The sequence below is a fragment of the Salmo salar genome, chromosome ssa28, assembly GCF_905237065.1.
Source record: "Salmo salar chromosome ssa28, Ssal_v3.1, whole genome shotgun sequence".
Lineage (NCBI taxonomy): Eukaryota > Metazoa > Chordata > Actinopteri > Salmoniformes > Salmonidae > Salmo > Salmo salar.
Window position 1 is genome coordinate 32,060,328 of NC_059469.1, and position 27,685 is coordinate 32,088,012.

The 27,685-nt window shown below is 44.9% G+C and overlaps 1 protein-coding gene across 6 annotated transcripts in view; it reads left to right on the top strand.

Moving 5' to 3' along the window:
- Positions 1 to 27,685, top strand: part of LOC106589900 (brain-specific angiogenesis inhibitor 1-associated protein 2) — a 137,952-nt gene that overhangs the window by 86,553 nt on the left and 23,714 nt on the right. For all 6 annotated transcript variants that reach the window (XM_014180319.2, XM_014180324.2, XM_014180325.2 and 3 more), the window contains 3 exons: positions 1,574 to 1,645; positions 3,492 to 3,629; positions 20,327 to 20,479. In XM_014180319.2, coding sequence (XP_014035794.1) covers positions 1,574 to 1,645; positions 3,492 to 3,629; positions 20,327 to 20,479 — 363 coding nt within the window. The remainder of the gene's footprint in view (positions 1 to 1,573; positions 1,646 to 3,491; positions 3,630 to 20,326; positions 20,480 to 27,685) is intronic.

Here is a 27,685-nt window from a genome sequence, read left to right on the forward strand (position 1 = left end):
ATGTTGCAGGACCAGTTACATGCTGACCACACTGTCCATGTTGCAGGACCAGTTACATGCTGACCACACTGCCCATGTTGCAGGACCAGTTACATGCTGACCACACTGCCCATGTTACAGGACCAGTTACATGCTGACCACACTGTCCATGTTGCAGGACCAGTTACATGCTGACCACACTGTCCATGTTGCAGGACCAGTTACATGCTGACCACACTGTCCATGTTGCAGGACCAGTTACATGCTGACCACACTTCCCATGTTGCAGGACCAGTTACATGCTGACCACACTGCCCATGTTACAGGACCAGTTACATGCTGACCACACTTCCCATGTTGCAGGACCAGTTACATGCTGACCACACTGCCCATGTTACAGGACCAGTTACATGCTGACCACACTGCCCATGTTACAGGACCAGTTACACGCTGACCACACTGCCCATGTTACAGGACCAGTTACATGCTGACCACACTGCCCATGTTACAGGACCAGTTACATGCTGACCACACTGCCCGTGGACACATTAGAAGGGAGTGTCACAAAAAAAAGTATTTGTCCCCCATAAGAATATATTTGAATAGCCCCACATCAATGAGTCTGAATGCAATATAAATTCGATGTAGTTTCAAACGATGAAATACTAAATACATTTTATGAATTTAATTACTAAATTCAAATTCAATATCCTATGGAATTCAAATATAATTTGTTGGTACTGAAATTGCTCCATAGATAAGGAGGAGGATGATGATGAGGAAGCTGCTTCATTTCTTACAAATGCTCCAGCTTACGTCTCACCCAATCGATGCCTGAAAAATGTAGAGACTGTCATTTGATCTACGGTCAGTGAGGACTACCCACAACCTCCTCCGAAGCACCTGTCTCACACACTACCGCCTCTGATCGTTCTGTCCAGAGGAACAAAAGGTGTGACGGGGCCGCACTCAAAAAGATGTCGCATAAAGCTCATTTCATTGCTTAGTTCAGAGGAACAGGAAATGACATCCAGAGCTTATGTCAGAACAACATAGAACAGAGCGCTACTGTACACACACACACAAACAATCAACTACTGGCCTTTTAACTACTGTTTGTATATACTCTCACATCTCGCCTGTTCCTGCTCTTTCAGCACACAGCCAACTGATAGAAGTTAAGAAAATATTACTTCCTGAGACTTGGCGCTACTGACTAGGACGATAAGGGAAGAAAACAAAACCTAACGACTTCAAAAGTCAATTGTGAACATGCACTTCCTTACACACACACACACACAATCTCAACACTGGTATGAAGTTAGACATAATTCACATACTGGTACTATACAACTGTCCCTGGTCCTTTGAGTCAGGTCCGATATCAAGACAATCTTGGCTCCTCAAGTCATGTTGACACCACAACACTGACAGCAGCCAAAATAGTAGGGTGTTTTTGTTTGAAGCAAACAAGTCTGGTTTGGCAGTTTCAGAAAGTACAACCTGAGGCAGGTTGTATTCCTGCCTGTTGTTATGATGTGTGGGTATATCTTATGTGATCATTAACTCTTTGTGGTCCTCTCTGTCCTCCTAGCTGAAGTCGTTCCACAATGAGCTTCTAACCGAGCTGGAGAAGAAGGTGGAGCTGGATGCACGCTACCTGAATGTGAGTGTCCTGAGACCAGTGGTTCCCAACTCCAGTCCTCTCCCCCCCCCAATAGCACACCGTTTGGTTGTTGTCCGAGACAAACATAGATGCCTCATTTAGGGCTTGATGAATAGTTGAAGTTGAATCAAGTATTTAAAAGCTGCAATATGTAACTTTTTTTGGGCAGTGGACGACCTGATCAAATTCGCATAGAAATGTGAGTTAGATTTGTCATTCTAATTGAAAGCAAGTCTAAGAAGCAGTAGATTTGTTCTGTGCGATTTCTATGCTTCCCGCACTTAAGTTTCATTTTTTGTGTCTTTTACTGTTGGTTTTGTACACCAACTTCAAACAGCTGAAAAAAGCTCGATTTTTGGTTAATTAAAAGATATTTTGCAGTTGTTTAGATGGTACAATGATTCTCTGCACTTGTTTTGTCACAAACTGAAATTAGGCAAACTATTCCAATTTTAGCAACCAGGAAATGGCGGCGCGATTTCTGCATATTGCATCTTAAAAAATGTGTACAGTTGGATTTGCTGGAGTTGGAAATTATGTCCTAGAGAACCATCATTCATTGTTGTCTCCATTTCATTCACATCAGTCACTCTCCCACCTGTTTGACACCTGTTTGACACCTGTTTTGTACCTTCTAAATACACCTTTTAGATGTCTTCTCACCTTCACTTACTATTCACTTTGAACTTGAACATGGAGGTGTTTAGTGAGCTTCTAACTGTTGGTTGACATCCCTTACAAATACTTATTTTTTTAAATTATCTTTATATTAGCTGTTTTCATATGACATTACCGCAGAGTTAATTAAATTTTAGTTCAGTTTTATATAATGCCTTTATATAATTCAGTGGTTGTGTATTCTGATGTGAAGGCCACATTTAGAAAGCGTTGATACAGACGGTGGCTAGCTAGCCCTCCCTACGGATCCACATCATCAAATCATTAGCTAGAGACAAGCTCCACGGCTTTCTGAGCACTTCTTTTAATTTCCCACTGGTTTTCATCATAACCACTCAGCAATAAAGTTACAAATTACTTTCTTCTCTTACTTTCCGAATTATGACACATTTTTAAGAAAATATTAATAAGAAGTTCAAGTTTTATTTAAGGGATAAACCCATTTTTAGAGATTATTGAAGAGGATTTTGGAGTGGAATTGGGAAGCTTAGATAAAGGCTCAGTATACTGTTGGATATTCACAAAAGAAAAGTGACTAATAAAATAATACTGTCCTCTGTTTGAAATTCATATTGACCTGGTCAGTTCATTTGAGGCCGTACTTTGGCAGGCTGGCAGCGGGTCAGAAAAGCATATGTTCCCCTGTTCTCTCTCTCTCTCTCCCCCCCCCCTTTTGTCCCTTTCTCTCTCTCTCGCTCGCTCGCTCGCTCATTCTCTCTCTGCTTGACTCTGTTATTTCAGCATTGACAAAAGTAATTAGCCATGCTCAGCTAGGTTTTTCCATCAGACAGAAATAAAATATTGGAAACATTGTTATGTGGAGGGCAGGCAGACTGGCAGACAGGCCAGGCCACAGGATTGCGTTAACTCTTGGCAGAGGTGAATGAGTGAAACACAAAGGCAGTGGTTTGGAACACAATGAGTCCTATAGCCACTGGGGACATACTGTGTGGGGGTGGGTGGGGGGGAAGAGAGATCAGCCAAGTCCCTATGATGCCAGACTAACTCATTCCCCTGCATTATGCCACATTGCATCAATCAGCGAATAGAAGGTGGTCAGGTGGTTTGAAATGGGACTCAACACCTAACCATAGTGGTAGAACACTAGTCTAGGGAAGCCAATGACTGTATAGCAGTGTTAAAACTGACTCTATACTCCCACCTACAGGCGGCTCTGAAGAAGTACCAGATGGAGCACAAGAGTAAAGGAGAGAGTCTGGAGAAGTGTCAGGCAGAACTGAAGAAACTCCGCAGGAAGAGCCAGGGCAGCAAGAACCCCTCCAAGTACGGCGACAAGGAGATGCAGGTGAGAGATCGGAGGGGGGAGAAGGGTGTGTGTGTGTGTGTGTGTGTGTGTGTGTGTGTGTGCGCTTCCAAAGAGCCTCAGGTTTCGGGTTGGTTTGCTACTGTGAACGAAACAGACAGACTGAGTCCCTAGTCAGCCTATGGACGATGCCAGCTGGTGGGTCAAAAGTTCACCGAAGGGAAAGGTGGCTGGTGAGACGTTTGACTACAGAGCCGGATAAATACTGTATCATCCCATTGGCCACAGCCCAGCAGGTGTCGGAGATGGATAGCCTATCAAATCCAAGAGGAGATTTAGGCTGAGCAAGTCTCTTATGGTACCTTTTTTGTCTAAAACTAATGACAAGAACTCCGTAACCTTTAACCTTTAACCTTGCAGATGATAGCCAAGTCACCTATATATACAGTACCAGTCAAAAGTTTGGACACACCTACTCATTCAAGGGTTTTTCTATATTTTTACTATTTTCTACATTGTAGAATAGTAGTCAAGATGTCACAACTATTAAATAACACATATGGAAACGTGTAGTAACCAAAAAAAAGTGTTAAACAAATCAAAATATATTTGAGATTCTTCAAAGTAGTCACCCTTTGCCTTGATGACAGCTTTGTACACTCTTGGCATTCTCTCAACCAGCTTCATGAGGTAATCACCTGGAATGCATTACAATTAACAGGTGTGCCTGTCCATCATTACTTTAAGACATGAAGGTCTGTCAATGCGTAAAACCCTGGAATGAGTAGGTCTGTCCAAATATTTGACTGGTACTGTAACCGCATCATCAAGGGAATAGGGACCCATCCCATCTCTCACTAGCTCCCAGATACCAGGTTCTGAGAGATGGGTCATCCTTAGCTCTGGTACTGGTGGTGATGTGCTGTTGCTGGCTGGAGGGGTGGGCCCGGGTACTGTGGGTCTCGCCTTGCCTCGGACAGCCAAGAGCCAAGCTCGGAGGGAGACAGAGATGGGGAGAAATAAACTGAATGTCACCTTGAATTACTGCTTCAGAGATTCAATCCTCTCACTCAAGGAGATATGGTCAGATTGTTGGGGCAGGCATGGGTAGATCCTATAAAAGTCCTGTCCACTGAAATAAGGGAGTCATTCGTCTTGCTGATTTTTCTCCACTGCATTTTTCAAGCTTGTCAAAATGCTTTGAATCACCATGGTTACTCTCTTTATTCTGATCTTTGACCACTTCCTCAACTACATTGCGTAACGTTTGTTTATTTGATGTGAAGTGTTATGTAGGCCAGCTAATTGTGTCCTGCAGAGGCATACATGCCTCCCCCATGGTAGCTGTTACAGAGAAGGTGTGTATGAGCCCTTACAGGTCGCCGTGCCCCTCTGCCTCTTAGTGGGTAGCACCATGACACGTGGTGGGTGGACTGAGTTGGTTATACAACGCAGTACAGTGGAGGTGCAGGTGTGTGGAGGCTGATGTGTTGTGACGTTGTGAAGCTGTATTATGATTCTGAAGCTTCAGTATGAGATGGGAGCACTGCCTGCCACTACTCAGTCCTCTTAGTTAAATATTGTGTGTGTGTGTGGGAATGCAATTTCCTGGCGGAATGCAAAAGCCATCAGAGCAACCTACAGGTCCTCTGTTTGCCCCTCAGAGCAACCTACAGGTCCTCTGTTGCACAAAGGTTTCTATTTAAACCAATAGAAAATAAACAATTTCAGCAACAGAGCAGGCCAGTCTACAGGGAAACACTGAGGCATGGAGACATTTTGGAACTGGTGCTATTGGCATTGAGATGCTCAATGATGGGCCTCCAGGCTAATCATAAAGCAGCAGGAGGGAAGGTAGGTAATTACTGTTTCCTTGTTGTTGCTGTGCTGGGTACCAGACCTAGAACAGGAGTCATTTTGGAAATGGATACGTGGTGCTTTAAGCCACAGCGTCTCTACAAGACCACACTCCCCCTAAAAAACCACTGGACTCCCATGGGCCGCTATGGTTTGGTGGTCTGTCCTTTTTACATTCCATTTTACATGTGAGTCATTTGGCAGACACTCTTATCCAGAGCGACTTACAGTAGTGAATGCATACATTTCATACAATTTTTTTTTTCCGTACTGGTCCCCTGTGGGAATCGAACCCACAACCCTGGCATTGCAAACACCATGCTCTACCAACTGAGCCACACGGGACTCCGCTGTCCTGGCTTCGGGGACTCCGCTGACCTGGCTTCGGGGACTCCGCTGACCTGGCTTCGGGGACTCCGCTGTCCTGGCTTCGGGGACTCCGCTGTCCTGGGTTCGGGGACTCCGCTGTCCTGGGTTCGGGGACTCCGCTGTCCTGGCTTCGGGGACTCCGCTGTCCTGGCTTCGGGGGCTCCGCTGTCCTGGCTTCGGGGACTCCGCTGTCCTGGCTTCGGGGACTCCGCTGTCCTGGCTTCGGGGACTCCGCTGTCCTGGCTTCGGGGACTCCGCTGTCCTGGCTTCGGGGACTCCGCTGTCCTGGGATCGGGGACTCCGCTGTCCTGGCTTCGGGGACTCTGCTGACCTGGGTTCGGGGACTCCGCTGTCCTGGGTTCGGGGGCTCCGCTGTCCTGGGTTCGGGGCTCCGCTGTCCTGGGTTCGGGGGCTCCGCTGTCCTGGGTTCGGGGACTCCGCTGTCCTGGGTTCGGGGACTCCGCTGACCTGGGTTCGGGGCTCCGCTGTCCTGGGTTCGGGGACTCTGCTGACCTGGGTTCGGGGACTCTGCTGACCTGGCTTCGGGGACTCTGCTGACCTGGCTTCGGGGGCTCCGCTGTCCTGGCTTCGGGGGCTCCGCTGTCCTGGCTTCGGGGACTCCGCTGTCCTGGCTTCGGGGACTCCGCTGTCCTGGGATCGGGGACTCCGCTGTCCTGGGATCGGGGACTCCGCTGTCCTGGGATCGGGGACTCCGCTGTCCTGGGATCGGGGACTCCGCTGTCCTGGGTTCGGGGACTCCGCTGTCCTGGGATCGGGGACTCCGCTGTCCTGGGATCGGGGACTCCGCTGTCCTGGGATCGGGGGCTCCGCTGTCCTGGGATCGGGGGCTCTGCTGTCCTGGGATCGGGGGCTCTGCTGTCCTGAGATCGGGGACTCTGCTGACCTGGCTTCGGGGGGGAAGCTGGTTCCACCATTGGGGTGACAGGATAGAGAAGAGCTTGGACTGGGCTTAGCGGGAGCATCCCTACCGTAGGGGTGGGAGGGACAAGAGACCAGAGGTGGCAGACGGAGTGCCTGGGTTGGGGTGTAGGGTTTGAGCATAGCCTGAAGGTAGGGAGGGGCACTTCCTCTTAGTACTCCATAACAAAGCACCATGGTCTTGTAGTGGATGCGAGCTTCGACTGGAAGCCAATGGAGTGTGCAGAGGAGCAGGGTGACATGGGATAACTTGGGAAGGGCTGCTGGTCTGGATAAGTTGCAGGGGTTTGATGGCACAAGCAGGAAGCCCAGTCAACAGCGAGTTGCAGACGGTAGATCTGATGGTTCACTCCCAGCAGAGACACAAACAAACGCAGGCAGGCATGCACGCACAAAAAGTAATTTCCGTGCCATAGTCACACTCCCTTGAGCCTGCTCTCTTCAGCACTTACTGATTAACGGAACCTTCTCTGTGTGTGTGTTCCCGTGTTCCCAGCCTCTTAACGGTTCTTGAGTGTGATTACAGAGAGTGAGTGTTGCGTGGCTGGGAAACTGCGTAACCCATCTCGGTCCCTGCTGTGCCTCGTATGTGCACTTCTGGGAACAAGTGGTTGGCAGGGACACTTGAGACTGGTGGCCTCTTCTCTTTGCCAGGGAGGAAGGGGGTGAGGGGGGGGGGGGCGACGACGACAGAGTTTAGCTGATTACCAGCTAGTGAAGTTCGTTATAATGATTCTCTGAAAGATTGTTGATTAGATCAACTTAATTATCCCACCTGAAGAAATGATTTGTGTGTCTGTGTGTTTTAAACCCAGTCTCGGTAGGCTCACTCTGAAAAAGCTAGTCCATCTCAGCCGCCTTGTTCCTTCCACCCGTTATCGTTTCATTAAGTCGGGTAACAGCTCACTGATTTCCTCGGAAGGGAAAGAAACAAAAAGTAATCTCCCCTTTTCCCCGCTCTGCTCCAGATGGATGGTAATATTAAACCCTTACTCTAGCCGATGATGAAAATTCACTCATTTACTACGGTGTCCCTAGGGGAACACAAAGCACGGACGCAGTGCCTGAAAATTACACGGTAAATCTCTCTCACGTTCATTATTAAACACTTAAGAGGGAGGGTTTCAGGGGGAGAGGCAGACTGATTTGAATATAATGGGAATGTCACTAGTGTTCTGCTGCCGACCCAGAAAAATAGGAAATCGCTAATAGCTTCTGTTACATAATATCTCAATTGGGTGTTAGATGAGTATTTTCATACGCGGTTGAACACCAACCTTTTCGTATTCCCATTTATTTCCGATTTAGATTTTTATTATCATATTGCATTCAGTGTGCCTGCATGAGTTGAGGTAGATTAGCATTGGATGTACATTGCACAGTCTTCTCTGATTTCCAATTTATTCGGTTGTCGGTTAAAAAGCATTTAGCAGTTGAGTGGGAGGTAAATGTATTGTACATTTATTCTGTAGCTAAGGGCAATACGGTTTCCCTTTGTTGAGACAGACCCTGGGGAGCTCTCTCTCTGTCTGTCTGTCTGTGTCTCTGTGTGTGTCTCTGTGTGTGTGTGTGTCTCTCTCAAATCAAAGTTTATTTGTCACGTGCGCCGAATACAACAGGTGTAGACCTTACAGTGAAATACTTACTTACAGGCTCTAACCAATAGTGCGGAAAAAAGGTGTGTGTGTGTGTGTGTGTGTGTGTGTGTGTGTGTGTGTGTGTGTGTGTGTGTGTGTGTGTGTGTGTGTGTGTGTGTGTGTGTGTGTGTGTGTGTGTGTGTGTGTGTGTGTGAAGAAATAAAACAACAGGGAAAAGACATGTGAAAATAAGAGTAGCAATTATTAGGCAAGTGAGTATTCTGATCTTATTGTTTCTATGCACATTTTCGAACTCCAAACCATATAAACTTGAATGCTTATTGGATTTAATCATTTTCAGGTGATATGTATTTGTGTAATGAGGGAGGGTGTGGCGAAAGTGAATAACACCTTATATCAAGGTGTGCATAATTATTAGGCAGCCTCATTACCTCAGGTAAAATGGGCAAAAAAATAAATTTAACTGACACTGAAAAACCCAAAATATAAAATGCCTTTCAGACGGATGCGACACTCTTTAAATAGCTAAACTATTGAGGTGTGACCACCGGACATTCAAACGTTTTGTTGCGAATAGTCAACTGGGGCGCAAAAAAAACGCATGGGGAAGAAAAGGCGCAAATTAACTGCAAAAGACTTGAGAAGAATTAAACGTCAAACTACCAGGAACCCATTATCCTCCAGCGCCACCGTATTCCAGAACTGCAACCTACCTGGAGTGTTCAGAAGTACAAGGTGTCAAGTGCTCAGAGACATGGCCAAGGTCAAGAAGACTGAAACAAGACCACCACTGAATAAGATTCACAAGTTGAAGCGTCAAGATTGGGCAAAGAAATACCTGAAGACAGATTTTTCAAAGGTTTTATGGACAGATGAAATGAAAGTGACTCTTGATGGACCAAATGGATGGGCCCGTGGCTGGATCAGTAATGGACACAGGGCACCACTTTGAGTCAGGTGCCAGCAAGGTGAAGGCGGGGTACTGGTATGGGCTGTTATCATTGAGGATGAGGTAGTTGGACCTTTTCGGGTTGAAAATGGACTGAAACTCAACTCCCAAACCTACTGCCAGTTTCTGGAAGATTCTTTCGTCAAACAGTGGTACAGGAAGAAGTCCTCAGCATTCTAGAAGGCCATGATCTTTATGCAGGACAATGCTCCATCACATGCATCCAAGTACTCCACTGCTTGGCTAGCCAGCAAGGGCCTCAAAGATGCCTGAATAATGACCTGGCCCCCTTCCTCACCTGACTTAAATCCTATTGAGAACTTGTGGGCCCTTCTCAAACGTGAGATTTACAGTGATGGAAGACAATACACCTTTTTGAACAGCATTTGGGAGGCTGTGGTTGCTGCTTCATTGAAAATTGATCGTGAACAGATCAAGAAACTGACAGACTCCATGGATGGAAGGCTCATGGCAGTTATTGAAAATAACGGTGGCTGTATTGGTCACTGAATATTTTTGAAAGGCCAAAAATGTTATATAATTGTCATTTTGTTACTTATCTGTTACACTTACTCTAAAAATTGAGAATAAACAAGTGAGTTGAGAGAAATTATTTTAGTAATTTAGTTGCCTAATAATTCTGCACACTAATAGTTGCCTAATAATTGTGCACACTTATATATTTCCCTGAGAAAGACAAAATTCACTTTTCCTTTGTTAAACATTCAGGTTTGAGGTTCAATAACATTTTGGATTGACTGAGAGCGTTGTTTGTTCAACAATAAAATGAATCCCGAGGAATACAATTTGCCTAATAATTGTGCACGCAGTGGATACAGACACCGGTTAGTCAGGCTGATTGCGATAGTATGTACATGTAGGTATGGTTAAAGTGACTATGCATATATGATGAACAGAGAGTAGCAGTAGCATAAAAAGAGGGGTTGGTGGGTGGTGTATCTCTCTCGCTTGTCCCTCTGTCTCGTCTCTCGGTCTGTCTCTTGTCTCTCTCCTCTCTGTCTCTCTCAGGCTCTGGTTACTATGAGGAGAAATGGTGAAAGAAGGTGTGTTTTCTGAACAGTTGAACATACCACATTACCCCAACTGATAGTTATGTTTCATTGCTACTGGCTTTGGGGCATTTATGGTAACTAGTAACACCAGCTCAACAACTAATTATCACGTTATAATGACAACTCTGTGAGGGTGACATGCTACATGCTACTGCCGTGTGAAAACGGGAGTTTCAAGTGACACGCAACATGTTAGCATGTCACATAAACGCACACGCTCAGACACATCTTGAGGCTACATCAACACCAGAGTTCAGTTCCCTCTGTGTTAGCTGGATGGCGTCAGAGCAAATGGGATGTGGAGAGTAAACAAGGCCGAGCAAGAGCGAGGGGGGAGGGTCTGAGTTTGTTCTGTTCCGCTGCAGTTCTGTTCTTTTCAACCCAGTTATTCTCTCTCTCTCATTCCACCTTTCACTATCCCTTCCTTTTCCACTTTTCCACTATCCCTTCCTTTTCCACTTTTCCACTATCTCTTTTCTGAATGACCCATGTCTTGTCCTCCTGCTATTGATAATGCTTTAATAAGTCGCTTTGATGTAATTGTTCAGGAGGGAGGGGCTCCACGACATCAGAGGAAGCTGTGCACTGACAGTGGTGACAAAAGATCAAGCTTAGACCTCGGCTTGACATAAATAAATGACGATTCAAGGAATGAAGATCCATCAAAGTTTAGGTTCATGGAATCTGACATTTGCGTTGACGTACTTACGTTGGTATCTCGTATTCCATTTAGTGGAGGTTTGAAATGTCCTTTTTTTTTTTATACATCTTCTGTCTCGCTCACCAGTTGGTATACCAAAGCCTCTATCACGGGGTATAATGTAACAATATCTAGTGAGCCTGTAATGGGGGCCTCCATATGATTCTGATTCTGTACTGTACGACGTCTAGTCTACGGCCTGTACTGTACGACGTCTAGTCTACGGCCTGTACTGTACGACGTCTAGTCTACGGCCTGTACTGTACGACATATCTCTTTTATCAACAGTGTGTTCACAGCAGGAATAGTTTACCTGATAACAATATGAGATTAAAATGCTGTCAGAGAAGCAACATGTAATGTCTGAAGGTTAGATGTTGTTAAGTAGTAATAGACTATTCTATGATTGTGTTTTGTATGTCTTGTTTTCATGTCGTGTTGACGTGTACGTTTTTGTAAATTGCAGGGCTCACCTGCAAAAGTCAATATAGTATAAATACAGTAGTAAATATGTATTGTCATATCAGGCTGCCATTGGCTTTCAGGCGTGTGTCCATTGTGTGAATGTTACTGAGTGAGACAGACGCAAGAGTGGTATACTACGAAGCACGCTAGATCTACTCAGGCTTCTCTAAAGCTAGCCAGCTTCCGTTAGCTTCACCTTCCAGCTCAGGCTTCATCTGTACTACGACTGTGGATATTGCTCGTCCGCCTGCCGTTAACTCTAGCAGGCTTGTAACTGCGTGTGCATGTCACACGTGGCTAGTTGAACTGCCATCCTATGGATTATATGTCTATGGTTCGTTGCCACTGTCAGTTTGCCTTTTGCAAATTTCGAAATACATTTCGTGTGGAAAAACTTAGTTTGGAAAGCAAATGCTGTCATTACTAAATGTGTAATGTGATAGACATTACAGTTTTTTTACACCGAAAAAAAACTAAAAAACATTTGATTAATAAAATATTTTAATCAGTCTTCCTCAAATGAAGGGGATGATAACACAATCTTTGCGAGAGGGAGGGAATTTGATTTCATTGGTCCTCAACTTGTGCCTCAGACACTTAATTCAGGATAAATTGAGTTAGCCCTGAGTTAGCCTGCTTTGGAGCAGGTTAGTTCTGAAGGATTCATTGCCATAGAAACGTACCTGGCTAAAAGATGAGCCACTTTCGTGGTACTGGTTATCCCGAGTTGAACTCAGAGTTGACCTCAGTTACCTCGCAAACTCCTCAAACCTGATTCCAAGTATAGGGCTCTAGAGGCAAGCAGACTGGTTTGGCAGCTCTATACTGATACCCTACTACTGCTTTCTAGTTATCCTGTATATGGCTGACTGACAGGCTGGCTGGCTGACTGACTGACTCACCTGCTGTCTGGCTGGCTGGCCTTTTGTTTACATGTTTTCAAGGTAAGGGTGTGTCTGGGAAGATCTACAATTACCAGGAATAATGACCCTTGTTTGGTCCCGGCCGTAAACATACACTGTAGTACATGACAGGTAAAGAAAACATGGCTATCCTCTACTACTACTACGACTACTACTACTACAGTAGTAGTAATACAGTACTACTACTACTTCTACAGTAATACTACTACAGTAATCCCACTACTCCAGATTTATTTTATTTTTTTGTATGTTTCTTTCTATACTGAACAGCAATATAAATGCAATGTGTAAAGTGTTTGGTCCCATGTTTCATGAGCTGAAATAAAAGATCCCACAAATCTTCCATAGACCACGTGTATGGCGTCGTGTGGGTGAGCGGTTTGCTGATGTCAGCGTTGTGAACAGAGTGCCCCATGATGGCAGTGGGGTTGGGCTGGAATAAGATACGGACAATGAACACAATTGCATTTTATCGATGGCAATTTGAATGCACAGAGATACCGTGACGAGATCCTGAGGCCCATTGTTGTGCCATTCATCCTCCGCCATCACCTCATATTTCAGCATGATAATGCATGGCCCCATGTCGCAAGGATCTGTATACAATTTCTGGAATCTGAAAATATCCCAGTTCTTCCAATGCCTACATACTCACCAGACATGTCACCCATTGAACATGCTTGGGATGCTCTGGATCGACTTGTACAACGGCGTGTTCCAGTTCCCGCCAATATCCAGCAACTTCGCACAGTCATTGAAGAAGAGTGGGACAACATTCCACAGGTCACAATCAACAGCCTGATCAACTCTAAGCGAAGGAGATGTGTCGCGCTGCATGAGGCAAATGGTGGTCACACCAGATACTGACTGGTTTTCTGATCCACGCCCCTATTATTATTTATTCGCTCTCTCCAGTCGTCTCGCTTCTCGGTTAAGGGCTTGTAAGTTAGCATTTTACGGTACATGTGACATACAATTTGATTTGAATTTCTTACGCATGACACAATGCGTGGTCTCTCTCTCTCTCTCTCTCTCTCTCTCCAGTCTCTCTCCAGTCTCTCTCCCTCTCTCCAGTCTCTCTCCCTCTCTCCAGTCTCCCTCTCTCTCTCCAGTCTCTCTCCCTCTCTCCAGTCTCCCTCTCTCTCTCCAGTCTCCCTCTCTCTCTCCAGTCTCCCTCTCTCTCTCCAGTCTCCCTCTCTCTCTCCAGTCTCCCTCTCTCTCTCTCTCTCTCTCTCTCTCTCCAGTCTCTCTCTCTCTCTCTCTCTCTCTCTCTCTCTCTCTCCAGTCCCTCTCTCTCTCTCTCTCTCTCTCTCTCTCTCTCCAGTCCCTCCTCTCTCTCTCTCTCTCTCTCTCTCTCTCTCTCTCTCCAGTCCCTCTCTCTCTCTCTCCAGTCCCTCTCTCTCTCTCTCTCTCTCTCTCCAGTCCCCCTCTCTCTCTCTCTCTCCAGTGTCTCTCTCTCTCCAGTCATCTCGCTCTCTCTCCACCCCGTCTATCTTCTCCTGCAGATTTTCATCTCAGTGTTCTGCCTCTTTTTGTGTCCATGTAATTTGTCCCTGGGATACCTGTGCTAAACTATATTTAAGTCGCTAGTCACAGTAGGTTAGCCATATTTGTAGGCCTCGGAAAATACCAGGGTACTTAGTGCATTATCCAGCAGCCCCCACTGGGCTTCTTTCCTGATCCTTCCCTTTCTCCGTGAACTTCCTGTTCTTTTTCACAGCGTGCATGAGTACCAGATACAGATGGTCCTTCTCTTTCATAGGTGGGATCTCTGGAGTGACGGAGTAGCTCCTCTGTGTGGCAGATGTCTCCCTGATGGTTTTGTCATCGAAGACCCAGCGTACATGTGCTATATATACAAAAGTATGTGGACAACCATCAAATTAGTGGATTATACGATTTCAGACACACCCGTTGCTGACCAGTGTATAGAATCGAGCACACAGCCATGCAATCTCCACAGACAAACATTGGCAATAGAATGGCCTTACTGAGAAGCTCAGTGACTTTCAACATGGCACCATCATAGGATGCCACCTTTACAACAAGTCAGTTTGTCAAATTCCTGCCCTGCTAGAGCTGCCCAGGTCAACTGTAAGTGCTGTTATTTTGAAGTGGAAACGTCTAGGAGCAACAACGGCTCAGCCGCAAAGTGGTAAGCCGCACAAGCTTACAGAATGGGACCGCCGAATGCTGAAGCCCATAGCGTGTAAACATCATCTGTCCTCGGTTGCAACACTCATTACCGATTTTCAAAATTGCATCTGGAAGCAACGTCAGTACAATAACTGTTTATTGGGAGCGTCATGAAATGGGTTTCCATAGCCTTCCTTGGGGAAGGCCCTTTCCTGTTTCAGCATGACAATGCCCCAGTGCACAAAGCGAGGTCCATAAAGAAATGGTTTGTCGATCTTTGTGGAAGAACTTGACTGGCCTGCACAAAGCCCTGACTTCAAACCCATCGAACACATTTGGATGAATTGGAACGCCAACTGCGAGCCAGGCCAAATCGCCCAACATCAGTGCCAAACCTCACTAATGCTTGTGATGATCCAGCATCTATTGGAAAGCCTTCCCAGACTAATGGAATCTGTTATAGCAGCAAATGGGGGACTAACTCCATATTTACAGATTAAGTAGAACGTTTACATACACATAGGTTGGAGTCATTAAAACTCGTTTTTCAACCACTCCACAAATGTCTTGTTAACACACTATAGTTTTGCCAAGTCGGTTAGGACATCTACTTTGCGCATGACACAAGTAATTTTCCCAACAATTGTTGACAGACAGATTATTTCACTTATAATTCACTGTATCCCAATCCCAGTGGGTCAGAAGTTTACATACACTAAGTTGACTATGCCATTAAACAGCTTGGAAAATTCCAGAAAATTACGTCATGGCATTAGAAGCTTCTGATAGGCTAATTGACATAATATGAGTCAATTGGCAGTGTACCTGTGGATGTATTTCAAGGCCTACCTTCAAACTCAGTGCCTCTTTGCTTGACATCATGGGAAAATCAAAAGAAATCAGCCAAGACCTCAAATCTTTTTTAGACCTCCACAAATCTGGTTCATCCTTGGGAGCAATTTCCAAACGCCTGAAGGTACCACTTTCATCTGTACAAACAATAGTATGCAAGTATAAACACCATGGGACCACGCAGCCGTCATACCGCTCAGGTAGGAGACGCGTTCTGGCTCCTAGAGATGAACGTACTTTGGTGCATAAAGTGCAAATCAATCCCAGAACAACAGCAAAGGACCTTGTGAAGATGCTGGAGGAAACAGGTACAAAAGTATCTATATCCAAAGTAAAGCAAGTCCTATATCGACATAACCTGAAAGTCCGTTCAGCAAGTTGCACATGGGGACAAAGATAATACTTTTTTGGAGAAATGTCCTCTGGTCTGATGAAACCAGAATATAACTGTTTGGCCATAATGACCATCGTTATGTTTGGAGGAAAAAGGTGGATGCTTTCAAGCTGAAGAACACCATCCCAACCATGAATTACGGGGGTGGCAGCATCATGTTGTGGGGGTGCTTTGCTGCAGGAGGGAGTGGTGCGCTTCACAAAATAGATGGCATCATGAGGCAGCAAATGATGTGAATATATTGAAGCAACATCTCAAGACATCAGCCAGGAAGTTAAAGCTTGGTCGCAAATGGGTCTTCCAAATGGACAATGACCCCAAGCATACTTCCAAAGTTGTGGCAAAATGGCTTAAGAACAACAAAGTTAAGGTATTGTAGTGGCCATCACAAAGCTCTGACCTCAATCCTATAGAAAATGTGTTGGCAGAACAGAAAAAGTGTGTGCGAGCATGGAGGCCAACAAACCTGACTCAGTTACACCAGCTCTGTCAGAAGGAATGGGCCAACATTCACCCAACTTATTGTGGGAAGCTTGTGGAAGGCTACCTGAAACGTTTGACCCAAGTTAAACAATTAAGGCAATGCTACCAAATACTAATTGAGTGTATGTAAACTTCTGACCCACTGGGAATGGGATGAAAGAAATAAAAGCTGAAAAAGTTATTCTCTCTACTATTATTCTGACATTTCACAATCTTAACATAGTGGTGATCTTAACTGACCTAAGACACTGAATTTTTATTTTGATTAAATGTCAGTAATTGTGAAAAATTGAGTTTAAATGTATTTGGCTAAGGTGTATGTAAACTTCCGACTTCAACTGTAAGTCCATGATTTTGGAATGAGATGTTCGACGAGCATGTCTCCACATACTTTTGGTCATATAGTGTACATCTCGCATCAGCAACGTGTGTACATCTCGCATCAGCAACGTGTGTACATCTCGCATCAGCAACGTGTGTACATCTCGCATCAGCAACGTGTGTACATCTCGCATCAGCAACGTGTGTACATCTCGCATCAGCAACGTGTGTACATCACGCATCAGCAACGTGTGTACATCACGCATCAGCAACGTGTGTACATCTCGCATCAGCAACGTGTGTACATCTCGCATCAGCAACGTGTGTACATCTCGCATCAGCAACGTGTGTACATCTCGCATCAGCAACGTGTGTACATCTCGCATCAGCAACGTGTGTACATCTCGCCAGCAACGTGTGTCCATCGCACATTTGATTTGTCACGTTTCATAAGCATACTAACAGTGAAACGCTTATTTATGGGTCCTTCCCAACAAGGCAGAGAAAAAAAAAAGATAAATAACACAATTAATAAATACACAATGATTAACGATAACTTGTCTATATAAACGGAGTACCAGTACAGAGTCCGTCTGCAGTGGTACGAGGTCATTTAGGTAGATATGTACATATAGGTTGGGATAATGTGACAAGGCAACAGCATATATAATAAACAGTAGCAGCAGTGTATGTGATGAGTCAAAAAAGTTTGTGCAAAAAGGGTCAATGCAGACATTCTTGGAAGCTATTGACTATTCAGCAGTCTTATGGCTTGGGAGTAGAAGCAGACAGAGTGCCTGAAATGGAAACGAATTGCTTGATGTCTCACTCAAGGTACTGTAGCTGAGAGTAGTCTGTAATCACAGGCTTTTACTTTGAAAACAACACTAGTCATTTGAATCCTCCTTGTAGTTCCATCATTGATAACTAATAAAGCTCCTCAAGTGTTTTTTTTCTTCTTCTTCTTCTCGTTCCTTTCTGTAATCAGTCTACACACAGAGGAAAGAGAACAGATCAATGGGATCTGTTCCTCTTCTTCATCATCTCTGAGTAATTAGGCTCGTTACAGAAAGCAGATGCCACGGTCACACTGTGTAGTGGTTGTAATCTGATGGCTCAATTATGGTGGGGGAGGGGGGATTGTGTAACAATCTCAGAAGAAACACGTTGACGTGTTTAGTGTTGTTAGGTTCTAATTCTCCGATTTAAATTAAAAAAACTCCACGGACACTATCAAAGCTTAACCAAGTTTATTCTTCCCAGAGGATCAATACAGCTGCATTAGACTAAACATGTTTCCACCAACACAAGTGTGTATATATAATCCAATTTAGACACTCCTCCTTCTCTCCAGCCCTTACATCTTTTATGGTTGGACAGGAAGAGGAAGTGATGAATAAGTATATTTCATATTCTCAGAACCCAACAGTGTCTTCACACAGCATCTCTGACTGTCCTTTATCATTCAGAGGGAGGGAATTAAAGCTCCAGGGTAGCAGTGTGTGGACTGGTAAATGTGAAGCTGAGTATTTGCAGTAAACATCTGTTTGCATTGCTTTAATGGGTACTGTAATGGGGTTGACATTTCCGTGTGAGTGTCTCCCTAATGTGAGCTTAGAGGGTCAAGCCTCAAGTCTTTTTATGTGGGATATTTTTGTAAAGTTTTCAACAAGGATTTGTGTGTGTGTGTGTATGCCTTTGTCTATATGTTGACGACTGTTGTGTGGATGACAGTTTTCACGACTAGTCTGGTTGTATCTATATGGTAACAAAGGATGAACTCAATTGTCCTCGTCTTAGGCATCATAAGCGACTAATCCTACTTTAACTCTGCTTATATCGGCCATTTTGTTTTAATAAGGCAGGGAATTAGTGCTCCGTTGTTTACTACTCAATGTATGCTGTGAGTCAGAATGTAGAGTGTTTATATGTTATTCTATGTACAGATTTTCTACACTGATTTAGCTGCTGTCACCTTATTCTAGTGCTACTCAAGATGACACATACAGTACATTTAGGACCCCCGCACCACTCCCACAGCACTCCCGCAGCACCCCTGCAGCTAAATGCAAATGTTCAGGTTGTTGTCGGCTTTACTTCATGCACCTAACTACAATACTAACCTTAACCATTGGCACACACACACACACACATACATACATACACCACTGTTCAAAAGTTTGGGTTCACTTAGAAATGTCCTTGTTTTTGAAAGAAAATCACTTTCTTTTTGTCCATTTAAAATAACGTCAAATTGATCAGAAATACAGTATAGACATTGTTAATGTTGTAAATTACTATTGTAGCTGTAAACAGCAGATTTTTTTATATGGAATATCTACATAGGCGTACAGAGGCCCATTATCAGCAACCATCACTCCTGTGTTCCAATGGCACGTTGTGTTAGCTAATCCAAGTTTGATTTTAAAAGGGTAAACAACGCTGTGTACTACTCCCTTCACAGAACAGCACAAACTGGCTCTAACCAGAATAGAAAGAGGAGTAGGAGGCTCCGGTGCACAACTGAGCAAGAGGACAAGTACATTAGTGTCTAGTTTGAGAAACAGATGCCTCACAAGTCCTCAACTGGCAGCTTCATTAAATAGTACCCGCGAAACACTAGTCTCAACGTCAACAGTGAAGAGGCGACTCAGGGATGCTGGTCTTCTAGGCAGAGTTGCAAAGAAGAAGTCATATCTCAGACTGTCCAATAAAAAGATTAAGATGGAAAAAGAACACAGACAGTGGACAGAAGAACTCTGCCTAGAAGACCAGCGTCCCGGAGTCGCCTCTTCACTGTTGACTTTGAAACTGGTGTTTTGCGGTTACTATTTAATTTCCAACTGTGGTAACATAATTGCAAAAGGGTTTTCTAATGATCAATTAGCCTTTTATAATGATAAACTTGGATTAGCTAACACAACGTGCCATTGGAACACAGGAGTGATGGTTGCTGATAAATGGGCCTCTGTACACCTATGTAGATATTCCATTAAAAATAAGCCGTTTCCAGCTACAATAGTCATTTACAACATTAACAATGTCTACACTGTACTTCTGATCAATTTGATGTTCTTTTAATGGCCAAAAATGTGTTTTTCTTTTAAAAAACAAGGACATTTCTAAGTGAACCCAAACCTTTGAACGGTAGTGTATATACATACGTAACTGCTTAGATTTGTTTCTAGAGTCAGGGGACAGCTACATCCTACTGTATCTTATGTCTTCTCCCCGTCCCCCTGCTCCTCCCTCCCTCTCCTCGCCCCGTCCTCCCGCTCCTCGCCCCATCCTCCTCGCACCGTCCTCCCGCTCCTCGCCCCGTCCCCCTGCTCCTCCCTCTCCTCGCCCCGTCCCCATCCTTCTCCCTCTCCTCGCACGCTCCTCGCCCCGTCCCCCTGCTCCTCCCTCTCCTCGCCCCGTCCCCCTGCTCCTCGCCCCGTCCCCCTGCTCCTCGCCCCGTCCCCCTCCTCCTCGCCCCGTCCCCCTCCTCCTCCCTCTCCGCTTCTCGCCCTGTCCCCCTGCTCCCCCCTCCCTCCCTCCGTCTCCTCTCCTCGCCCTGTCCCCCTGCTTCTCCCTCTCCTCACCCCGTCCCCCTGCTTCTCCCTCTCCGTCTCCTCGCCCCGTCCCCCTGCTCTTCCCTCCTCTCCTCGTTCCGTCCCCCTGCTCCTCCCTCTCCTCAGTTCGTTGAGACCATTGGCAGCAAGCAGAGTGACCTGGACCAGTACACAGCAGAGGGCTACAAGAGTGCGCTGTCAGAGGAGAGGAGGAGGTACTGTTTCCTGGTGGACAGACAGTGTGCCGTGGCCAAGAACAGCAGCTCCTTCCATAGCAAGGTGAGATGTCGGACTCGCATTTTCATCTACAGGTTTCTGTTACCTTTTTATTCTCTCTTTGCAGTTAACCCTCAATAGCTGTGGATGAAAACCAACTAGTTCTCACAGTCTGACGTCAAAATTAGACGTTCATCCTTGTTTCTCAAACGTTACATTTCGAAGTTGTTCCAAACATTACATCAGTTCGAATAAAATGTTGTTGGTCACATAAACGTGTTTAGCAGAAGTTATTACGGGTGTAGCGAAATGCTTGTTGTTTCTAGCTCCAACAGTGCAGTAATATCTAACAATTTCACAACAATACACACATCTAAAGGAATGGAATTAAGAATATATAAAATATTTGGATGAGCAATGTCAGAGTGGTATAGACTAAGATACAGTTGAATAAGATAGTATATACCTACAGTTGAAGTCGGAAGTTTACATACACTTAGGGTGGAGTCATAACTTGTTTTTCAACCACTCCACAAATTTCTTGTTAACAAACTATAGTTTTGGCAAGTCGTTTACGACATCTACTTTGTGCATGACACAAGTAATTTTTCCAACAATTGTTTACAGACATATTTAACTTTAGAATTTGTTGTATCACAATTCCAGTGGGTCAGAAGTTTACATACACTAAGTTGACTGTGCCTTTTTTAAACAGCTTGGAAAATTACAGAAAATGACATGGCTTTAGAAGCTTCTGATAGGCTATTTGACATTATTTGAGTCAGTTGGAGGTGTACCTGTGGATGTATGTCAAGGCCTACCTTCAAACTCAGTGTCTCTTTGCTTGACATCATGGGAAAATCAAAAGAAATCAGCCAAGACCTCAGAAAAAAAAAAATGTAGACCCCCACAAGTCTGATTCATCCTTGGGAGCAATTTCCAAATGCCTGAAGGTACCACGTTCATCTGTACAAACAATAATACGCAAGTATAAACACCATGGGACCACGCAGCCGTCATATCGCTCAGGAAGGACTTCAATTGTATGAGATGAGTAATGCAAACATATAAACATATAAACATTATTAGTGGCTTGGGTTCCAATTTTAAAGTGGCTTGGGTTCCAATTTTAAAGTGGCTAGTGTTCCGTTATTGAAGTGGCTAGTGTTCCGTTATTGAAGTGGCTAGTGTTCCGTTATTGACGTGGCTAGTGTTCCGTTATTGAAGTGGCTAGTGTTCCGTTATTGAAGTGGCTAGTGTTCCGTTATTGAAGTGGCCAGTGTTCCGTTATTGAAGTGGCCAGTGATTTCAAGTTTCTGTACACTAATGTTCAAACATTTGGAGTCACTTAGAAATGTCCTTGTTTTTGAAAAAAAGCAATTTTTTTTGTCCATTTAGAATAACATCAAATTGATCAGAAATACAGTGTAGACATTGTTAATGTTGTAAATTACTATTGTAGCTGTAAACAGCAGATTTTTTTTATATGGAATATCTACATAGGCGTACAGAGGCCCATTTATCAGCAACCATCACTCCTGTGTTCCAATGGCATGTTGTGTTAGCTACAGCTTTGATACACCTGTAATGACCTTACCTTCTGTATGATAGTGGGGTGAACAGGCCGTGGCTCGGATTGTTGATGTCTTTTTGGGCTTCCTGTGACATCGGGTGCTGTAGGTGTCCTGGAGGGCAGGTAGTTTTCCCCTGGTGATGCGTTGGGCGGACCGCACCACCCTCTGGAGAGCCCTGCAGTTGCCGTACCAGGCGGTGATACAGGATGCTCTCAATTGTGCATCTGTAAAAGTTTGAAGGTTTTCGGTGCCAAGCCAAATTTCTTCAGCCTCCTGAGGTTGAAGAGGCATTGTTGCGCCTTCTTCACCACACTGTCTGTGTGGGTGGATCATTTCAGTTTCTCAGTGAGTGTACAATGATCTTAAAAATGTCCACCTTCTCCACTGCTGTCCCTTTGATGTAGATAGGGGGTGCTCCCTCTGCTGTTTCCTGAAGTCCACGATCAGCTCCTGTTCATTTGTTGACTTTGGATGAAAGGTTATTTTCCTGGCATCACACTCCCAGGGCCGTCACCTCCTCCCTGTAAGCTGTCTCGTCATTGTTGTTAATCAGGCCTACTACTGTTATGTTGTCTGCAAACTTGATGATAGAGTTGTAGGCATGCGTGGCCATGCAGTCATGGGTGAACAGGGAGTACAGGAGGGGGCTGAGCACACACCCTTGTGGGGCCCCAGTGTTGAGGATCAACAAAGTGGAGGTGATGTTTCCTACCTTCACGACCTGGGGGGCGGCCCATCACAAAGTCCAGGACCCAGTTGCACAGGGTGGGGTTCAGACCCAGGTCCTCAAGCTTAATGATGAGCTTGGAGGGTACTGTGGTGTTGAATGCTGAGCTATAGTCAATGAACAGCATTCTTACATAGGTATTCATCTTGTCCAGATGGGATAGGGCAGTGTAATGTCAAATGCATCGTCTGTGGATCTATTGGGGCGGTAAGCAAATTGGAGTGAGTCTAGGTTGTCAAGTAAGGTAGAGGTGATATGATCCTTGACTAGTCTCTCAAAGCACTTCATGATGACAGAAGTGAATGCCACAGGGCGATTAGTCATTTACTTCAGTTACCTTTGCTTTCTTGGGTACAGTAACAATGGTGGACATCTAGAGGCATGTGGGGACAGCAGACTGAGATAGGGAGAGATTGAATATGTCCGTAAACACTCCAGCCAGCTGGTCTGCGCATGCACTGAGGACGCGGCTATGGATGCCGTCTGGGCCGGCAGCCTTGCAAGGGTTCAAACACTTAAATGTCTTACTCACGTCGGCCACAGAGAATGAGAGCCCGCAGTCCTTGGTAGCAGGCCGTGTCGGTGGCACTGTGTTATCCTCAAAGCGGGCGAAGGTGTTTAGCTTGTCCGGAAGACGTTGGTGTCCACGATGTGACTGGTTTTCTCTTTGTAGTCAGGGATTGTCTGTAGACCCTGCCACATACGTCTCGTGTCTTGAGCAGTTGTATTGCAACTCCACTTCATCTCTATACTGACGTTTTGCCTGTTTGATTGCCTTGCAGAGGGAATAACTACACTGTTTGTATTCGGCCATATTCCCAGTCAACTTGCAATGGTTCAATGCGATGGTTCGAGCTATTTTTTGCGCGAATGCTGCCATCTATCCATGGTTTTTGGTTAGGGTAGGTTTTAATAGTCACAGTGGGTACAACATCTCCTATACACTTCCTGATAAACTCAGTCACTGCATTAGTAAATTCATCTATGTTGTTCTCTGAGGCTACTTGGAACATATCCTAGTTTGCGTGATCAAAACAATCTTGAAGCATGGATTCCGATTGGTCAGACCAGCGTTGAATAGTCCTTAGCACGGGTACTTACTGTTTGAGTTTCTGCCTATAGGAAGGGAGGAGCAAAACAGAGTCGTGATCAGATTTGCCGAAGGGAAAGCGAGGGAGGGCCTTGTAGGCATCCCGGAAGTTGGAGTAGCAGTGGTCGAGTGTTTTAGCAGCGCGAGTACTACAGTCAATGTGGTGCTAGCACTTTGTAGCGTTTTCCTCAAATTTGCGTTGTTAAAATCCCCAGCTACAATAAATGCGGCCTCAGGATATGTGGTTTCCAGTTTGCATAAAGTCAGGTGAAGTTATTTTGAGGGCTGTTGTGGTATCGGCTTGAGGAGGAATATACAAGTCTGTGACTATAACTGAAGAGAATTCTCTTGGGAGGTAATACGGTCGGCATTTGATTGAGATATTCTAGGTCCGGTGAAGGATTTGAGTTCCTGTATGTTATTACCACCACACCATGAGTAGTTAATCATAAAACATACAACCCCGCCCTTCTTCTCCCCGGAGAGATATTTATTCCTGTCTGCACGATGAACTGAGAACCCAACTGGCTGTACGGACTCAGACAGTATATCCCGAGAGAGCCACGTTTCCCTGAAACAGAGTATGTTACAATCCCTGGAAGGAGATTCTCGCCCTGAGCTTGTCTACTTTATTATCCAGAGACTGAACATTAGAGAGTAATATACTCTGAAGCGGTGGGTGGTGTGAGCGCCTCGAGCGCCTCCTGAGTTGGACTAGAAGTCCACTCCGAGTACCTCTTCTCCGCCGGCGGTGTTTTGGATCAGCCTGTGGAATCAGTTCAATTGCCCTGGGGGGTGTGAACAAAGGATCCAATTCGGGAAAGTCGTATTCCTGGTCATAATGCTGGTGAGTTACCGCCGCTCTGATATCCAAAAGTTATTCCAGGCTGTATGTAATAACACAAAAAAATGTACTGGGATGATAATAATGTAAGAAATAACACATTAAAAAAATATATTCTGCAAAGTTTCCTAAGCGCTAGAAGCACGGCAGCCCTATCCGTCGGGGCCATTTTTCGAAGTGTTTAAGGTTAAGTTTATGCATTAACACAAATCTTAAGGTTATGCATTAATATCCACTGCTTTAGCTTTTGATGGTTGAAACAGTAGGGTCTACCACAGCAAGGTAATACAGGCACTTTCACTCACACCAACAGGTCTAGGGTTGCAATATTCTGGTCACTTTCTTGAAAATTCCAAATGAAGAATTCTACCGTAATTTCCGGACTATAAGCCGACACTGAATTTAAATTTGTTTTAAATTTTGAACATAAATAAGACGCACATGTCTATAAGCCGCAGGTGCCTACCGGTACATTGAAACAAATTAACTTTACACAGGCTTTAACAAAACACGGCTGGTAACAAAAATAAATAGGCTTTAACGAAACACTGCTTGTAACAAAAATAAATCGGCTTTAACGAAACTAGCAGTAAGCTTTAGTTGTCTTTTTGCACTGAGTCAATTCCTCACGCTGCTGTTTCCAACGTCTTATCATCGACTCATTAAGACCAAGCTCCCGTGCAGCAGCTCTATTTCCTTTTCCAACAGCCAGATCAATCGCCTTCAACTTGAAAGCTGCATCATATGCATTTCTCCGTGTCTTTGCCATGATGAGGGTGACAAAATGACTACCGTAATCAGAATGATGGGAAGTTTAAGAGCGCTCGATTTAATCTAAACAGTAAACTAAAAAGTTGTTTGACCTTAACCCGTTCGGCAATTTCATTGGTCTAATGAAAGTTTCATGCCGCCAAAAAACGGAGCACATCACAGAATGTTTAAAAAAAAAAAAAAAAAAAAATTGAAAGCGGGTGAGATCCATATATTAGCAGCGTCATTGTTTAAGCCGTGAGGTTCAAAGCCTGGGAAAAAAGTTGTGGCTTATAGTCCGGAATTTACGGTAGATTGGAGGCTTCCCTCACAGCTTATTCCTTTTTTTATTGTAGGAATCATCCAACTGGGATTTCTGGGGGAAAATTTAAAAAGTTCTGGAGTTTTACTGTTACCACAAACTGTTGACTTCTCCTTTCGGGACAGTTCATATACTTGTTTAGTCTGGCTTTAGCCATTGTGTCCAGTGGCTTTGCTTCAAGACTGCCAATCATGCCACGGCTGCTCTCACAAATCAATGCAGCCACCTAGTCTCTTTATTCAGGAGCTTTCATAGTCCAAGTCCTGGTTAAGTGGGCGTTCACTTTCTGCTCTTTCTGCTTTGTTTAACTCAGGCCTTGGAGCAAGGCTGAGAGACTGTGCAGTGGGAGGAAAGGAGGTGTAGAGGACAAAAGGACTGGAAGGGAAGGGGGTGAACAGTGTCCCACTTCCACAAGTTGGTGGATGTGAATCCCAGGGGGAGAATGTGTGGGCTGACTGTCTATAGACAATACTGATGTGCTGACACAGAGAGCGGGAGAGAAAGGAGGGGGAGAGTTTGTGTTTTGAAGCAATTTCGAAAGAAGCAGAGAATATTCTGTGTGAGGGAAAATATGGAGGCCAAGAGATTGTAGGGAGACATAGAAAGAATGAGTGACTGCATATTGTGTGAGTCGTGTAGAAAGAGGTGGGCAAGAGGACCCACTCTTCAGGTTCTTACCCCAGCTTCTCACCCCACAAACACACACACACAGAATAGTGGTACACTCCATGTACAGTATCTCACAAGTATCTCACACCCCTCACATTTTTGTAAATATTTGAGTATATCTTTTCATGTGACAACACTGAAGAAATGACACTTTGCTACAATGTAAAGTAGTGAGTGTACAGCTTGTATAACAGTGTACATTTGCTGTCCCCTCAAAATAACACAACACACAGCCATTAATGCCTAAACCGCTGGCAACAAAAGTGAGTACACCCCTAAGTGAAAATATCCAAATTGGGCCCAAAGTGTCAATATTTTGTGTGGCCACCATCATTTTCCAGCACTGCCTTAACCCTCTTGGGCATGGAGTTCACCAGAGCTTCACAGGTTGCCACTGGAGTCCTCTTCCACTCCTCCATGACAACATCACGGAGCTGGTGGATGTTAGAGACCTTGCACTCCTCCACCTTCCGTTTGAGGATGCCCCACAGATGCTCAATAGGGTTTAGGTCTGGAGACATGCTTGGCCAGTCCATCACCTTTACCCTCAGCTTCTTTAGCAAGGCAGTGGTCGTCTTGGAGGTGTGTTTGGGGTCGTTATCATGTTGGAATACTGCCCTGCGGCCCAGTCTCCGAAGGGAGGGGATCATGCTCTGCTTCAGTATGTCACAGTACATGTTGGCATTCATGGTTCCCTCAATGACAGCAAATGTACACTGAAATGAAGAAGCAGGCCGTTGGTGTTGATCATCTCTCTGGCATGGAGCTTTAGAAACCACACTACCACCCACACTACATTACCTAGCAGATACTACCACCTGGGAGCTGAGTCACATACTGGCACCGCTACCCAGCGCACCAACGGAGAGAGACCAGGGAGGAACACTGATTGGTACACAGAAAGCAATAAGGTAGAAAACATGGAGAGAAACAGAGACAGATTTTAAGTAGGCTATGTACAGAGACCAAGAGTAACAACCGTAGATAAAGGGATCTAAAACCTAAATGAGTTATTCTGCTGTTCCCATAGGAGGATCCTTTTTTCAGGTAGAATCATTTTGGTTCAAAGTAGAACACTTTTGAGTTCCATGTAGAACCCTTTCCACAGAGTTGAAGAACCCTTTTTTTTTTTTTGTAAGTGTTTTGTTTCTAAGGGAGTGCCGTTTATGAAGAACCCTGGCAACCCTGCTGAATATTACTTCCTGTCTTACACCCAGACCGCTTTAGTGGGTGGAGGTGGGGGTGGAGGTGGGGGTAAAACTGATTAGAGGTAAGCCAGAGCAGAAAACCCAT